The 19,104-nt window shown below is 38.5% G+C and overlaps 1 protein-coding gene across 5 annotated transcripts in view; it reads left to right on the top strand.

Moving 5' to 3' along the window:
* Nucleotides 1-19,104, top strand: part of LOC124555596 (flavin-containing monooxygenase FMO GS-OX5-like) — a 265,730-nt gene that overhangs the window by 168,330 nt on the left and 78,296 nt on the right. For all 5 annotated transcript variants that reach the window (XM_047129561.1, XM_047129562.1, XM_047129564.1 and 2 more), the window contains one exon: nt 12,365-12,498. In XM_047129561.1, the coding sequence (XP_046985517.1) occupies nt 12,365-12,498 (134 nt within the window). The remainder of the gene's footprint in view (nt 1-12,364; nt 12,499-19,104) is intronic.

Raw genomic sequence — 19,104 nt, 5'->3', positions numbered from 1 at the left:
AAGGAATTATCATTTGCATACCCTCTCAGCCAGTACTTTTGCTGTTCCTAAGTTTTGGTTGGTATGATATACTGTCTAAATATAAAGGAATACCACGATAAGCCTTCTGGTGCTGACTAAAAATGTTACAGCATTTGTCAGTTTTGCCTATAGACAGCTAAACTCTGTTCATTGTATTTGGATCTTCTTGTAAAGAAATATATGTTCTGCCATTGCTCAGTAGCTGCATTGTTCAAGTACCTGGAACCTTAAGACATCTAGAAGTAGGCCTTACTTACGTGTTAGATAACGCGTAAGTAAGGCCTACTTCTAGTAGTCTTAAGATGCCAGGTACTTTCTTGTTGTTCTAGTTTTGTATGAAACTCTAAGACAAGCTAAAGTATCGAAACTTTCAAGTTTCTCTGCTTATCATTTTACTAAAAATTAAACCCATGTAGTTCTTGTATCAAATCAAACTGGACAGCTATTTTCCAATAATGCTTCACTTCTTTTAAACCTACTTACAAAATTATAAAATTTTGTAAATCTGCATGGAAAAATTACAGTTAAGCCATTTAATAGGGGGTCGCTACTCAGCAGTTTTGCCAAGGGTGCAAATTCACCTCAGTATGACTCTGCATTGTGATCCTCAACCTGCTTCATCAGGGTCATTGGGATGTAGTGAGTATGAAGACCTCGGGCCTCTGCCATGCTTATGGTAAAGGTATCAAGATGCTTGCCTGCTGTGCCCCCCACTGTCATCGCCCTTGTAACTTATTTTTTCCTATCCACTGACAACATGGGCAAATCCTTTTCATCCTCAATAGCAAGACAGAGTACATAGGAAAGGATAAAGATGACAATATGGTCTTTGTCTGACGAAGAAGCTGTAGCCATGAAATTAATTCACAGAATGTGAAAGCCTTGACATCAGCTGTATTAAGTACAGATCTCCTCTCTAATAGTAACATATGAAAATTTATTCTAGACTGGGACTTGAACCTGCAATTCCTGCTTATTGTGAGCAGTTGCCTTAACCACTTCTGCTATCCTTACATGCTCCCCGGACCAACACAAACTTCCATGTCACTACATCCTTATATAATGGGTCATGTGCAGGGACAGCCAAATTGGTTAAGGTGACTGCTCGTGATAAGCTGTAAATCCTGGTTCGAGTCCTAGTCTAGTACAAATTTTCATATGTCACTATTAGGTAGCAGATCTATACATAATACAGCAGATGTCAAGGAATTTGCAGTCAGTGAATTAATTTTGGAGTGTTTCGTACAGCTGTAGATTTTCAACAGTGTCTGTTCTTTCAGACATGCATGTAAGAAGATCTACCCATTTTTCTGACTACAAACAGTGCAATTCCCAGCACTTGCACCCTCCTCCCTTGCTACTATCGAAGCAGCAGCAGCAGGAGCTGTGGTGAGATGACCAGAGTCATCTCTGACTCTCCACAGGGTCCATTGAGAGGTCCTCCATTCCTCCACTCAGATGCAGCTGCCCTCAGCGTCTCCCAAATGTGCTCTGCATGCTATGCCTGATGGACTGCAGCATTGACACTGTTCTGACGCACCAGACCACACAAATCCACCTTGGTTCTTCATCTCACCCAACTGCTTATCCCACACATCAAGATAGACACCACCGGAGACACTTCTCCTGCCTCCTCAGTGAAGTTTGCACAAGTTAGGTTGTTTTTCCCAATGTTTTGTCATGGGGGAGGACTGAAGCTGTAACCAGTATCTCTGATAGTGAGATTATCTATTTGCTCCCACAACTTATGGCATCACATACACGAAGCGCAAGGAGTAGGGAGGAGATTAGTGTTTAACACCCATCGACAATGAGATCATTAGAGAAGGAGCCCAAGCTCAGATTAAGGAAAGATGGAGAAGGGAAGTGGTCATCCCTTTTGAAGGAAGCATCCCAGCATTTGCCTTAAGTGACTTAGAGGAATCACAGAAAACCTAAATAAAGTTGGCCAGATGCCTGAATGGGAGTGCAGTCTGTTAACCACTGAGCTACCCCGTTCAGCATACACAAAGCAAGCAGTGAGCACAACATCCTCCTTTGCCACATCACACCACATGGCATGGTCCTGTGACCTCTGTATTGGGATAGAGCTGCCCACACAGTGACAACACGCCAGTGTCATATTCAGTTTATATGTTTACAATATACATGCTGGCTGCTATCTTTGTGATGTCCTGTGCTGCCAGCTTGGACTTTGATGTATGACTCTGGCTGAATTTTTCATAGCTCTATGAGGGACTTGAACTTTATTTGTGGACTTTGCAGCATCTCATAGTGTTCTTGTTTTGTGTAGCCACAACCAGCCAGAAGTTTGTTGCTGTTGTAGTACAAGAAAAATTAATCTTAGCTCCTACAAAAGTAATAGGTCCATTCAGTAGCTCTTCTTGTGCTACATTATTTGGAGTCATAGTAAATGTGTCCACGGTCTTGTAGACAGGCATTCTTGATCTTCTTGTGTATCTTCTCCTCCTCCAAACTATCAACCTGTTCCTAACATGTAACTAGTGTTTTTGTTCAAATTGTAGCATAACAACCATATATGGGGATATTAACGTGAGTCTAAGCAATGTATTGCAGCAACACTGATGGCATGGGAATGCTGGATGTTGTCACTGTAATGATTCAGCAGTCTTGCGAGGCAGGTTAGCATACTGAAAAATAAATTTGCCAGTACTGCACAGACTAGCAAAGCAAGGGGTAAGGCAGATTTACACACCGACAGTTGCAGAGGTGTTTTAGGATGCATGATTGGTAGTGGCACATTTGCATAACAAGCGTGCTGCTGCTGACTGTAAGTACTGGACATTTCTGTAACATGATTATTCTTAGTCTTACAGCCATACCAGGACAACGGGGCTGTGCTGGGTGAGGCTGTCACATGGACCTGCCAGTAGAAATCACCAGTTCAAGGCCAAGGCAGGGCAACAGCTCCATGCGCTAACTCCTTTCATGGACTTAGAGCCATAGTGCAGCTGGGCATCCCAGGTCAACCCCAGCAACATGGACAACTCCTGCCCATGGGGCAGTGGGTTGCTCCATGTACATTCCAGCCATCAACTGCCTTTGCGGGATAGACATCTCCTCATGGTGGGCATCCACCACTGTAACACAGCTGGGCATCAGCCAAAGCCATAGCCGATATACTGTCATGGAGTGTACAAGCTGCTGGCACAGAAATTGCATGGCCATCTTATGTAATGAGGCCATCGGTGCTGAATGGAGGATCTGCATCAGCATTATAGGGTATGCAAGCAGCCAGCCCAAGTGACCATCCAGCCACTGACCTAGTGTATCAAGCAGTTCAGATGCTTCAATGAAGAACTTGTTACATTTGCAGCTGCCTTTCTCTGGAGCCTCCTGGGCCCCCACCTTGCTGTCACCAACCACTCCCACCAGCCTGGCTCATAAGCACCCCAACCTGCACTGGAGGCACTATAAAATAAAAGGAATGGAAGCACCATTTCAGCAATCGAGTTCATCATCTATCCTCTGAGGCATTCCAAGTCCATGGGAACACATCCACCCCTAAAGCCACAGATAAATGACTGTTGCAAGATGACTTATGAATACATTTGACGCTGAAACAGACATCTTGTGATCAATATAGTAGTTCTAGAGAATAATTTTCTGTGGGAAAAGAATATCGATTTGCCAGAAAACACTATGTCTCATTAGTCATGATTGCTATTGTCCTCAGTGAATGCTAGTCAGTAGAGTCAATGTATATCATAGAGACTACTTGATGGCTGCACTCAGGGATACCTTACTATGCTTCAGTTTCCTATATTATCAAACCCCCTACCTTCACAAGAGCAATGATGCAACCACAAATTGCCTGTTGATGATGCACAATTGGATCAAAATTGCGGTGGTGCAGATGTCGGACCTTGAATCGTGTTCTGTTATTGACTGTTTTGCAAATGATGCACTCGCAAACATAGCTCACTACATTAAACTGTATGCCTGTCCAACAACATACGTCTGCCAAATGCAGGATAATGTCTAATGACATAGGCTATTTTATAAGAAAGTTATTCCAGAATGACATTTTACTTCAGGTAAGGACGATTAGATTTTAACATGCCATCAACAGCTCTGTCATTAAAGATGAAGCACAAGTTCGAATTACAAAATGATGGGGAATAAAATAGGTGATGTCTTTTTGAAGGTAACCATCTCAGCATTTGCCTTGAGCAATTTAGGGAAATCGTGTAAAACTTAAATCTGGAAGAGGATGCAGAAGGCAATGGAAACCACTGCATTAAAGACAACGTAATGTGTATCCACAGGACATGTGGCCTATATTTGAAGAAGTGTCATGATGATCTCTCCATTGGCAAAAGATTCCGGAATAGTCCCCCATTTGGATCTCCGGGAGGGGACTGCCAAGGGGGAGGTTACCATGAGAAAAAGATTGAATAATCAACGAAAGGATAACGTTCTATGAGTCGGGGCGTGGAATGTCAGAAGCTTGAACGTGGTAGGAAAACTAGAAAATCTGAAAAGGGAAATGCAAAGGCTCAATCTAGATATAGTAGGGGTCAGTGAAGTGAAGTGGAAGGAAGACAAGGATTTCTGGTCAGATGAGTTTCGGGTAATATCAACAGCAGCAGAAAATGGTATAACAGGTGTAGGATTCGTTATGAATAGGAAGGTAGGGCAGAGGGTGTGTTACTGTGAACAGTTCAGTGACCGGGTTGTTCTAATCAGAATCGATGGCAGACCAACACCGACTACGATAGTTCAGGTATACATCGCAAGCTGAAGATGAACAGATAGAGAAAGTGTATGACGATATTGAAAGGGTAATGCAGTATGTAAAGGGGGACGAAAATCTAATAGTCGTGGGCGACTGGAATGCAGTTGTAGGGGAAGGAGTAGAAGAAAAGGTTACAGGAGTATATGGGCTTGGGACAAGGAATGAAAGAAGAGAAAGACTAATTGAGTTTTGTAACAAGTTTCAGCTAGTAATAGCGAATACCCTGTTCAAGAATCACAAGAGGAGGAGGTATACTTGGGAAAGTCCGGGAGATACGGGAAGATTTCAATTAGATTACATCATGGTCAGACAGAGATTCCGAAATCAGATACTGGATTGTAAGGCATACCCAGGAGCAGATATAGACTCAGATCACAATATAGTAGTGATGAAGAGTAGGCTGAAGTTCAAGACATTAGTCAGGAAGAATCAATATGCAAAGAAGTGGGATACGGAAGTACTAAGGAATGACGAGATACGTTTGAAGTTCTCTACCGCTATAGATACAGCAGTAAGGAATAGCGCAGTAGGCAGTACAGTTGAAGAGGAATGGACATCTCTAAAAAGGGCCATCACAGAAGTTGGGAAGGAAAACATAGGTACAAAGAAGGTAGCTGCGAAGAAACCATGGGTAACAGAAGAAATACTTCAGTTGATTGAAGAAAGGAGGAAGTACAAACATGTTCCAGGAAAATCAGGAATTCAGAAATACAAGAAATACAGGAATGAAATAAATAGGAAGTGCAGGGAAGCTAAGATGAAATGGCTGCAGGAAAAATGTGAAGACATCGAAAAAGATATGATTGTCGGAAGGACAGACTCAGCATACAGGAAAGTCAAAACAACCTTTGGTGACATTAAAAGCAACGTTGGTAACATTAAGAGTGCAACGGGAATTCCACTGTTAAATGCAGAGGAGAGAGAAGATAGGTGGAAAGAATACATTGAAAGCCTCTATGATGGTGAAGATTTGTCTGATGTGATAGAAGAAGAAACAGGAGTCGATTTAGAAGAGATAGGGGATCCAGTATTAGAATCGGAATTTAAAAGAGCTTTGGAGGACTTACAGTCAAATAAGGCAGAAGGGATAGATAACATTCCATCAGAATTTCTAAAATCATTGGGGGAAGTGGCAACAAAACGACTATTCACGTTGGTGTGTAGAATATATGAGTCTGGCGATATACCACCTGACTTTCAGAAAAGCATCATCCACACAATTCTGAAGACGGCAAGAGCTGACAAGTGCGAGAATTATCGCACAATCAGCTTAGTTTGGCTTTAGGAAAAATAAGGGGACGAGAGAGGCAATTCTGACGTTACGGCTAATAATGGAAGCAAGGGTAAAGAAAAATCAAGACACTTTCATAGGATTTGTGGACCTGGAAAAAGCGTTAAACAATATAAAATGGTGCAAGCTGTTCGAGATTCTGAAAAAAGTAGGGGTAAGCTATAGGGAGAGACGGGTCGTATACAATATGTACAACAACCAAGAGGGAATAATAAGAATGGACGATCAAGAACGAAGTGCTCGTATTAAGAAGGGTGTAAGACAAGGCTGTAGCCTTTTGCCCCTACTCTTCAATCTGTACATTGAGGAAGCAATGATGGAAATAAAAGAAAGGTTCAGGAGTGGAATTAAAATACAAGGTGAAAGGATATGAATGATACGATTTGCTGATGACATTGCTATCCTGAGTGAAAGTGAAGAAGAATTAAATGATCTGCTGAACGGAATGAACAGTCTAATGAGTACACAGTATGGTTTGAGAGTAAATCGGAGAAAGACGCAGGTAATGAGAAGTAGTAGAAATGAGAACAGCGAGAAACTTAACATCAGGATTGATGGTAACGAAGTCAATGAAGTTAAGGAATTCTGCTACCTAGGCAGTAAAATAACCAATGATGGATGGAGCAAGGAGGATATCAAAAGCAGACTCACTATGGCAAAAAAGGCATTTCTAGCCAAGAGAAGTCTACTAATATCAAATACCGGCATTAATTTGAGGAAGATATTTCTGAGGCTGTACGTCTGGAGTACAGCATTGTATGGTAGTGAAACATGGACTGTGGGAAAACCGGAACAGAAGAGAATCGAAGCATTTGAGATGTGGTGCTATAGACGAATGTTGAAAATTAGGTGGACTGATAAGGTAAGGAATGAGGAGGTTCTACGCAGAATCGGAGAGGAAAGGAATATGTGGAAAACACTGATAAGGAGAAGGGACAGTATGATAGGTCATCTGCTAAGACATGAGAGAATGACTTCCATGGTACTAGAGGGCGCTGTAGAGGGCAAAAACTGTAGAGGAAGACAGAGATTGGAGTACGTCAAGCAAATAATTGAGGACGTAGATTGCAAGTGCTACTCTGAGATGAAGAGGTTAGCACAGGAAAGGAATTCGTGGCGGGCCACATCAAACCAGTCAGTAGATCGACGACAAAAAAAAAAAGACATTTTGATTACAAATACGTTATTGTTGATGTTATTAATAAAAGGAGCTTCATGAAACTACCATAAAGAGTTCTCAGGTCTTCAGTAATAATTCTTCATTTATTTTGCAGAAGTTAGGAGTGGCACAAGTAACACATAAACCTGTGCCCGCCCCCCTCCTTTTTTTTAAAAAAAATTTGCTTGGCTGGTAATACTAGTAGTTAAAGAAGTTACGGAAATAATAAGTAAATAATCGTCACTAAGTGGTCAACTATGTGTTGCTCTTTTTGGAACCGTGAATCTGCACCTGAAATTCCTTCAAAAAGCAAGGAAAAGTTATTGTTAGCTGAACTTATAACCATTTTATGGATACAAGTACCAATGTTAGTAATTGACCATATGTAGCCTAGTGCTTGGGGGAGGGGGGCAGTCAAAAATTGTAGAGGGAGACCAAGAGATGAATACAGTATGCAAATTCAGAAGGATATACATTGCAGTAAATATTTGGAGATTGAGAGGGTTGCAGAGGATACAGTAGCATGGAGAGCTGCATCAAACCCGTCTTCAGGCTGAAGAACACAACAAAAGCCCCAATGGTTGTAGAAGTTGGGGAATTCGGTAGCTTTACTAAAGTGCACACTGCCTAGATAAGATTCAAATGAAAATTGCATGTTAATAGTAAAGATTATAAAAAGAAACTGAAGAATGTGTTTGGAAATCGAACATGGCTTCAACAGTCTCCAGCCACATGCCTTGATCGCTACATCCGCAGCACTTTCATTGACTAGCATTTACCGCAGTTTTCAGTTACAGTCAAAGCTGATAATAACAATGTTGAAGGGGCTGACAGTTTATGGAAGTTGTAGCCAGTGGTGTACCAACTATTTCTTTAGAGGGGGGCAAAGAAACCCATTTACTGATTTTGTCTTTCAGCAAAACTGTTAAGAATACATGTACATGGATACCGACAGAGTGGGAATGTGTGTTAGGTAATCAGCACTATGTTTCCAGAATGAGATTTTCACTCTGCAGCGGCAAAGGTCCCGAGTTCGAGTCTCGGTCGGGCACACAGTTTTAATCTGCCAGGAAGTTTCATATCAGCACTATGTTGTTCTACAGAGAGAAACAACAGACCAATATTAATATGGATCCAGTTTTATAGGTCATGCTCTTGAAAACAATTTCATTGCTTTAATTTTTAAAAAGACGCCATTTATCTGGGAAGACACTGATTCTACTTTGTTTTGAGATTATTTACGGAAAGGAGTTCATATTTGCTATAGACTGCAGTATGAACCAGCCAGAGAGAAACCTTGTGTTGTTATTACTATTTTACAAACTCCGTGCATCACATCTTAGTGAGAAAGAGAAAAACATAATTTATTTGAAAAAGAAGAATGCATTTATTTTGTTTTTATTTAGACTAAAGAATTTTATGTACAATTTCCAAATGTAGTTTTCCTTTTGACAGTTTGGGAAGCAAATTCTTTCATGACGTCCATAAGATTAATTTTTCCAGCCCTGTCTTGATGGACATGGAGGAAGAGTAGGTGGGCAAGTCTCGACTGAGTCACTGTTGATCTGAGGCAAGTTTTAAGTCATCTCAAGGCGCTAAATGACTGTATGTGGGGGTCATTAATATACAACATGAAGAGAAAGGGTCCTAACACACTTCCTTGGGGCACACCTGATATTACTTGTATCTGTCAATGACTGTCAACCCAAGGTAATGTGATGTGCCCTCCCTGCCAAGAAATCCTAAAGCCTGTGACAAATTTTGCTTGATAACCCATACAATCATAGTTTCAGTAATAATCATAGGTGTGGCACTGACTCAAATGCTTGTCAGAAATCAAGAAATATTGCATCTGCCTGACTGCATTGATCCATGGCTTTCAGAATGTTGTGAGAAAAGTAAGAGTTACAATTCAAATGATTGATTTTTTTGGAATCTGCACTGGTTGACATGGAAGAGGTCAATATGTTCAAAATCTCACATTGTGTTTGAGCGGAGAACGTTTTCAAAGACTGTAGCACAAATGGGTTTCGGGAAATATTGGACAGTAGTTTTGTGGATCACTTCTGCTACCCTTCTTGTAGATAGGTGTGACATTTGCTTTCTTATAATAACTGAGCATGCTTTTTAGTTTGATGCATCTGGATAGATTATAGTTAAGAGAGCTGTAAATTCAGTATAGAATCTGACAGGAATTGCATCAGGACCTGGAGCCTTGTTCAGTTGTGGTGATTACAGCTGTTTATCAATACGGGTTGACAATAATATCTATATCCCTCATCTTTGCAGTAGTGCAAGAATTAAACTGGGAACGGCCCTCAATTTTCCTTCATAAAGAAATATTTGACAACAGAGTTTAGCATTCTGCTTTTGCTTTGCTACCTTCAATTTCAGTTCCTGTCTCACATGTGAGTATCTGAACACTAATTATGACACCACTAATAGCCTTTAAATATGCCCAGATTTTTTTGGATTTTGTGAGAGCTCTTTCATTAATATTCTGCTATGGTCATCATTGAAGCTTTAACACACTGTGCTCTTAATAGACAAACACGTTTCATTCAGCATAATCCTATCTATAAACCTATACTTTGTTTTACATCTATTATACAATAGTCTCTGTTTCTCCTCACATCATGAACAGTTCTGCTAGGCATCTATCAAGAGAATGGTCAGCTTTCTTCTAAATCTAAGCCACAGTTCTTCTACATGCTCTTCTCCAGAGTTTAGTGTTTCAAGTTCCTTACTTAGATATGGCACTATATTGCTTCTTTATCTAGTTAACTAAACATATAAATCATTCTATTTGTTTTATTTGCCTTTTGTACTGTGGTAATCACTGCTGCAACAGCTACTTCATGTTCTCTGATACCAATTTCAGTGTGACCATCCTCAAAGAAGTGAGGTCTGTTTGTTGCTGTTATATCCAATATATTTCCATCATGAGTACATAACTGAACAATCTGTTCTAGACAGTTCTCAAGAAGGTATTTAGTAATCCTTCATAGGGTGTCTTGTGATTCCAGCTACTTACAAAACTGTGATTTTCACAATTGATTATTGGATGATTAAAGTCTCTTCCAATGATGACATTGTGATTGGGGAACTTATATACTAGGGAACTTATGTTTCTCTAAAGTTTTTGGTTATGCCTGGAGGGGTGTTTGGTAGTTGATAGAAGCATCTGATTATAGGTATATGCTCACCCTGATACTGAGTCTTATACAGAAAATCTCACAAGCAATTTCAGTTTCTACCTCGGTGAATTTGAGTTCTTATTTACTGTGATAGTGACACCACCTCCATTTACCATCAGTCTGTCCTTTTGATACACCTTTAAATTTTCGCCTAAAATCCCACTACAATCCATTTCAGGTTTTAGCCAACCTTCTGTACCTAATATTATGTGAGCTGCACTGCTTTTTAGGAATGCTTCAAATTTTGGAACTTTGTTTCAAATGCTTTAGCAGTTAGTCACTAGGATATTAGTACTCTCACATGCATGGGCGTCCCTTTGGATCTTATACTGACACTTCCACGTTTTTACCAGCTTGTTGTCATCTGGGCTGGATGAAGGGCTGTCTAATATTTAAATACCCTTGTGTGTACCCCACACAGCCAGCTACCTGGGTAGGAGCCTGTCATGTGTAGTGTACACCTGGCCCATTTAGGGGGATCCTAAGTTCTCAACCATATGACATGAGTTCAGGAATTCACAGCCTAGCCTGTCACAATACCTTCAAAGTCTCTGATGTTTTGTTTGTAGGGCACTAAACTGCATGATCATCAGCACTCATAAAAGTCCCAACTTTTTTACACAGTCCAATTTTTTTCACAGCCCATCTAGCCACTGTCACAAATGATGATGATGATGATGATGATGATGATGAAATTATGAGGACAACACAGACACCCAGTCCCCAGGCAGAGAAATTCAAAGTCTCTGATTTAGTTGTACCATCCATCCTGTAACCCAGAACCATGGGTCATGATCAGTTCTGGTTACCATGCTCTGTGCTGTAAGCTTTGTTGAAAGTCCATAAGCAAAGCTAGGCTTCTCAAACTTTATTGCCAGTCACTGGAATGATCCAAGAGTGATATCACATCCTAGATGAAAGGTGTCATTGCTTCCAATTTCTGTCACAATTTGCAGTTGGTTGCACCCTGCTCCCTGAATGGCTGCCAGAATAGCCTCTTTGACATGTTGTATGATTCCCTCAGCCATACACACTGGGTGCATGTGGTGTTACTTCTCATGCTTTGCTGCCATTTCCATAAGGGATACCATTTTTCACCATATGTTTGAACTGCCAACGATTATTGCACCTGTACCCTTCTTACATTTGCCTCCTCTTGACACAGGACAACAGGTTTTCCAACTGGTGAAGTGAGTTTCAATGGATCAGTTTCGTTTCAGTGGAAGACAGCACCTCAGACTTCTTGATTAGGGGAATGGGGGTAAGACTCCAAGTTTCCCTTGTTGATACAAGAATTCTTAGCTCATTAAATAAAGACCTGCTTGATGTTATTCTGTTATCACCCTCTATGGTCAAAATGGCTAGCTTTGTGCTGAAAATACTGTTAGTCTCTGTAAATATTATCCAGTATGATGTCATGAAATAAATGTCAATAAAATAAACAAGTTTCAATATGTTTCTGGTACTGTCTGTGAATGTCATTCTAGTGAGAAAGGTAACTGGATTCAGCTTTTGCAAGCAGTCATAAATATGTGCTTTCCAGAAGAGGTGCAGCCAAAAGCACCATTGTAAAAGTCTCTACAAGAAGTAGGTTCACAGTTATGGGGCATTGTTTGATATTTTCTATCTATGCCACAATGGGGTTATTATATGGCAGCTGAAAACAAAAAGTCATTGTGTTTACTTTAAGTTCTGTTCCACAGAAGAAATATAACTACAATGAAACAGCTCTCCTGTGAAGGTTTCTTGTCGTGTTAACACTTGAATACATCATTCGTGCAGTAAAATTTGGTGTTTGAAGAGGTTAATGATTTGACTTATTATTTATAAGATAATTGATTGTGTTTACCTTATTTATTATTTTTCAGAGTTTCTCAAATATGTGACATACTGGTTTTCTTTCGGAAGTGATTATTTATCTTTGAACTTACTTGCAGTTCAAGACCAGAGTAAAACATGTGACACCGAAACATCCTCAGGATAACAGGACAGCTTGGATAGTAACAGTGGAGGACTTAAGAACATGTACCGAAGAAACGTCCATATTTGATGCAGTATTTATATGCAATGGGTAAGTTTTGGTACTCTTTTGCACTTTGCACAGCATTTGTTCTGCTCTGAGTGACTACTGTTGCCTTTTTCTGTCATATCTGTGTACAGTGCTTTAAATACTAGCTGCATTTCAAAAATGTTATGTTTTTGAAGTGAACACTTTCTCTGAAGAAAATTATTTACATGCAATGTTTGTATAACTTTAACAGCTGTGTTTAACATTTTACCCAAGTATATGTGGTGTTCACCTACATTTATGAGTGTATACTCTCCGTACCATAGTAGGGGACATTTTTGGATACATTTTCGTATGAAGAGTTTGAAAAACTATGGTTCTGACTGCAAGAGACATACAATTTTAATACATGTAAGATGAAACTGTGTTAAACATTCAGGCCTCTTGTATCACAGTCAGTTGAATTAAAATGATTAGCTGATGCACCTCCCTTCTTTTAAATGAACTATAGACATTAAGGTATCAAAGAAATCCAACATAAAAATTCTAATTAGATAAAATAATATCAATTGTTTGACATACAGTAAGTTTTATGTAGTTCTTACAAATTTAGTTCTTAAGACATGATGTTTTTTAATCTCACACAATCAACATCAAACTGGCAGTTCTGAAATCTTTACCCTGTAGGAAAAATATTTGTGTTCATCTTCAATACCTAGATCATTATGAAGTTGTTTCTGCTAAATAGTTATTGTTATATTGTGTGGATCATAATTGTGATCTCTTGCTGTGATAGGAAATGATCAAGTTTTACTATTATATTCCATCTTGTCATTGGAAAATATGGCAATATGCTGACCATTCAAATGACTTCTTAGATTTCTTTTTGTTTGAATGATGCCCACACACACACACACACACACACACACACACACACACACACACACACACACAATTTGTCCAAAGTCAATTTTATTATACACTTAATTCTTCACTTCACTGGGTATGTGATGTGGTAAAGATTTTTATGGCTGAGTACATCACTCCTTTCTATTCTACACCAAGGCCGAGTGTCAGTGTAAACCTTGTATATTTCTGCTGTTTATGAAGATTACTGTTGTTTTCAAACTGTGATTGATTTTTGACAACCAACTTCATAGGTAGAAAATGTTCTGTAAGGCTGTTGTAAATCTGCTGAACTGTTTACAGAGTTGTCTATAAGAGGTTCTAGAGCCAACACCACATGTTTTCATATTACAAATTTCCGTGCAGCTCACACTTTCTTCCTTAATGATGAGGTTCCCAGAATATGATGCCATAAGGTAGTAGAGTAAGAAAGTAGGAAAAACAAGTCAATTTTTTGACATTTTCACCTCCAAAATCTCAAGTTGACCATAACACAAGAGTAACAGAGCTTAGACATTTAAGATCTACAACATGAGAATTCCAGTTCAGATTCTTAGCAATTTAAACACTTAATCATTTAGAATATTCTCTTTCATTTGTTGATTTACCCTCATGAATTATTTCTGATGGTGTCACTGGGCCTTGTGCATCACTGATTAGATTAGAGTAGATTAGATTAGTACTTGTTCCATAGATCATGAGTACAACACTTCGTAATGATGTGGAATGTGTCGGGTTAATAAAAGGTGTCTATACAAGATACTACATTACACAAAATATTACATGACCTTTTTTTTTGTGCGGGTTGCGGCAATTACCTACTTACTATATCCAAAAATTCATCTAGTGAGTAGAAGGAGTTGCCATTAAGAAATTCTTTTAATTTCCTTTTAAATGCTATATAGCTATCTGTCAGACGTTTGTTGCTATTAGGTAAGTGACGAAAGACTTTTGTGGCAGCATAATTTACCCCCGTCTGAGCCAAAGTTAGATTTAACCTTAAGTAGTGAAGATCATCCTTTCTCCTAGTGTTGTAGCCATGTACACTGCTATTATTTTTGATTTTGTTAGGATTGTTAATAACAAATTTCTTAAGTGAATATATATATATATATATATATATGTGAGGCTACAGTGAAGATCTCTAGCTCTTTAAATAAGCGTCTGCAGGATGATCTTGGATGAGCTCCAGCAATTATTCTGATTACACACTTTTGTGCAATGAACACTCTTTTACTCAATGATGAGTCACCCCAGAATATGACACCATACAAAAGCAGAGAATGAAAACAGGCATGGTAAGCTAATTTACCGAGATGTATATTGCCAAAATTTGCAATAACCCTAATAGCGTAATTAGCTGAACTGAAATGTTTCAGCAGATCTTCAGTGTGTTTTTTCCAGTTCAACCCCTCATCAAGCATTCCATGACTTACACAATCAAAGGCCTTTGAGAGACCACAAAAAATCCCAACAGGTGACTTACAGTTACTCAGAGCATTTAATATTTCATTTCACACCTAGAAATTTTGAATATTCTACTTTAGATACTGATTTCTGAGCGAAGTCTATATTTATGAATGGTGTTATTCCATTTACTGTGTGGAACTGTATGTACTGTGTTTTGTCAAAATTTAATGGGAGCCCATTTGCAGAAAACCGCTTAATGATTTTCTGAAAAACATCGTTTACAATTTCACCAGTTAATTCTTGTCTGTTGTGTGTGATAACTATACTTGTATCATTAGCAAAAAGTACCAGCTTTGCATCTTCATGAATATAGAATGGCAAGTCATTAATATGTATTAAGAACAGCAGAGGACCCAAGACCAAACCTTGCAGCACCCCATTCTTGATTGTTCCCCCGTTTGAGAAATCACCAGTTTTTTGCATATTATGTGAACTGCTTACTTCAACTTTCTGCACTCTTCCAGTTAGGTATGATTTAAACCATTTGAGTGCTGTCCCATTCATACCACAGTACATGAGCTTATATAGAAGTATTCCATGATTTAAACAATCAAAAGCCTTTGAGAGATCACAAAAAATCCCAATGGGTGACTTCCAGTTACTCAGAGCATTTAATATTTCATTAGTGAAAGTATATATAGCATTTTCCATTGAAAAACCTTTCTAGAAACCAAACTGACATTTTGTTAAAACTTTATTTTTACAAAGGTGTTAAGCTACTCTTCAACACATTGCTTTTTCAAGAATTTGGGATAAGGCAGTCAGAAGAGAGATTGGGTGGTAGTTGTTGACATCAAACGTATGCCCTTTTTTATGCAGTGGTTTAACAATGGCACACTTCAGTCTAACTGGGAAAATGCCCTGCTTCAGAGAGCTATTACATATTTGGTTACTGTGTTTTATATATGTTCAGTGACAGGGAATCAGTTATTAATTTTTAGGAACATGTCATTTATATTTTCTAATGTTGAAGTTACCCCATTAGGCTCAGTTGCAATATTTGGAGTGTCACAAAGAGAACTATTTCTGAGTCTTGGATGTATAATGGAAGATCATTTACATATTACGAGAACAAGAGTAAGTGTATACTGAGTCCTGTGGAACGCCTGTAGTGATTATTCCTCATTGTGAAGATGAAGATGATGTTTCATTGTGTACACTCTGAGGGTTTCTTAATACAACACTCTATGGCCTTTTAGTTGGATGGGATGAAAATCATATACCAATAAGATCTCTTTTACCATAATCTTTGAGCTCCATTAGGAGGATACTATGAATTGCACAATGAGCTGCATTTGGCAAGTCACAGATAATACCAGTTGGCAGTTTTGTCATTTACATTTTGTGTAATCTGATTTGTGATTTGGAAAAAATGTCTGTTCATTGGAGAGCCCCTCTTGAAATTCTAGTTGAGACTGACTAAGTGTCTTATTTCAAAGTGGTAGGTTATGGTTCTTGCATACATAATTTTTTCCACTGCAAGTACCCTCAAGAAGGAGGTAAGTATTCTGACTGGTTGGTTATTATTAATATCTGTCATGTTCGATGCCATGAGAATGGTTGTGCCCCATCACTGATGTAATCCAGAACAGAAAGATGGTCAGTATTGGTCATAATATCATCTGTCTGTTTCAATGCAAATCTAGAGTTGAGCTAACAGTGCAGCTATAATCAGTACATTATAGTTAGTCATGTAGGCTCTCTGTAATTATTCAAGGTTCATAGACTACTTGTACATGCATAATTTTGATTGGAATATGTTGTAATTACATTGAGTCTACATGACTGTCGGTAATGCAGTGATGAAAAAATTTAGAGAGAGAGATAATATTATGATTGATGCTGACATTCTTTCTGTCCTGGATTAATATCTGTGTTATTATCTTTTTTGTAAAGGGGTCTGACAAGAGAATGTTTGAGCCTGCCACAGTAAGTGATATGTTGTAGATGTGACTGAATACATCACATATATGTGAAGAACAGGAGGCAAGTACTTTACTTCAGATATTGTCAAAATCATGAGAGTTCTTCATTTTGGGGGAGGTAATTACATTCCTTTTCAAATACAGTTTTTTAATGTCTTATTGGTGCAATACTGGACCGTATTCTTGGGAAAACAGCTGTTAAAGGTTGTTAGAAACCTTTATGTAAATATATTAAATTTTGAACTGATATCTGTCACATTATACACATCCATCCAGACAGCTCCCTGTAAGGCTGCCTTGAAACTTTCAGTTGCCTGTTCATTAATTTTTCTGTTTCGTATAGTACCACTTCATTGTAATTAAATACATTATTTAGTATGGCCAGTTGCAATCATAGTTAGAGAGACCATTCACAGCTGGATAAAGTTTTATATCATTAATTAAATGCACCTATGAAAATATTGTCAGTTAATGTAGTTCTTTCCTGTGTCATTCTGGTGGGAACATTAATGACAGAACACATCTTACAAGTGTTAACTAACACTTTCAAATTGTTCCTTTTATCTGCATCTTTCAGAAAATTAGTATTACACTCTTCACAGACTGTTGTTTGCTTTCTTCTGTCTGCTAGGTGGTGTAGTAATGACTCAGATTTATGCAAGCAGCTTTTGAGAGTGCAAATTCAGAACAAGCAAATCTGACAGAAACTTGTATCCATACTCCAAACTTAATGGCACTTCAAAGGTACCAAAAGCAAGATATAGCAATTCAATGTTTGGTACTGCTAGTAGGTAGTGCTTACATTGTCTGTATGTCATTGTCAGAATGCCTATGTGAAACATATATACTACAGTAAATGTCATGCACATGTAATTGCAATGCATAATTAATGCAAATGTATTGTTCAGAGCACTTTTGACTTATCAATGGAAGTGCATCGTGCTGTGTTAACAGCTTTGCCCCTGAAAACATTAAACAGCAAACATTAGCCAGTGTTATGTTAATGTACTTCCCTATTTAGAATATCTTGAATTTTGTTGTGAAAACAACTTTGCTGTATTTTAAAATGTATTTGCTTTAATGTCTCAGTAAATGAAATGTGTGCTGTCATGCTGTCATTATCTAAAACCTTATTATGAAATCTACAGCTGTTTATTGCATATTATGACTGTTCAATTTACAGTGACCTCAGTGACATCTTTGTGTGACATCTTTCTAAAAACAGTATAGTGTGATTAATGTGTCTGCTTCCATGAATGCTGATCTCTTTTTCTTTCTATTCATTGTAAAATTTCAAACAAAGCAATAGGCTCATGAAATTAGTGTCTTATGTTTAACTGTGCTCTGTTGTTTTATTACAGACTAAGTATGTAACTCATTCTGAGACTAAGATGAAGTGAAACAATAATTTATACATTCTTTATCCTTTAAGAGAAGCATTGCATTTCATATTTTGCTGTGTGTGACTGGGGTAAGGTGGTAATTCTGTGAGTATTTTTTAAATCTGTACTATTTTAACTTTTGGCTTAATGCTTGGTAACTTGAACTTTTGGTGCAAATTAAAGGTAAGGGTTTCTCCCCAGGTGCAGGGTGGCCAAAAGCAAACTGGGCCAGAAAATGTTTTTGAATCTGTCTCGAAATGTTAACATAGTTAGCATAGAAGATAAATGCTCTTTATAGAATAAGCATGCCTAGTTGTATCTGCATTTACATCTACTTAAATAATGTGCAAGCCACTGTACAATGCATGGTGGACAACACATAAACTAAAATTCCGTTCGAACAGGCTGCCATGTCATCCTTAGCCCACAGGCATCATTGGATGCGGATACAGAGGGGCATGTGGTCAGCAAACGACTCTCCCAGCCATATATCAGTTTATGAGACTGGAGCCACTACTTCTCAACCAAGTAGCTCCTCAGTTTGCCTGACAAGGGCTGAGTGTGCCCCGCTTGCCAACAGCGCTCAGCAGTCTAGAATGCTGAGCCCAGCCTGATAGTGCTTAACTTCAGTGATCTGATGGGAACCTGTGTTACCACTGTGGCAAGGCTATTGGCTGGACAATACATAGCACCAATATTTTAAGTTTTCTTGCCTATTTCTGTAGTGTATTGTAGAAGGTAAAATGACTGCCTAACTGCATCCTTGGACACACTAATCTCTCTTTTTTTTTCCCTCATATAATCATTGGCAGCATAATGGTTACATAGTGACCTTAGAATACTGGATCTATTTTGCAAATAGTTATGTTCCATGATCATTTCTACACTTTTTTCTGAGCTATGTCACCCTGTTTCAATCCTAACAACCCAACTCTGAATTCATTCAATGTCTGTTGTCATGCCCACTTTTTAACAAGTCCAAACTC

This window comes from Schistocerca americana, chromosome X, assembly GCF_021461395.2.
Source record: "Schistocerca americana isolate TAMUIC-IGC-003095 chromosome X, iqSchAmer2.1, whole genome shotgun sequence".
NCBI classification, from domain to species: domain Eukaryota; kingdom Metazoa; phylum Arthropoda; class Insecta; order Orthoptera; family Acrididae; genus Schistocerca; species Schistocerca americana.
The sequence above is the reverse complement of the archived record's forward strand: the minus strand, read 5'-3'. Positions and strand labels throughout refer to the sequence as shown.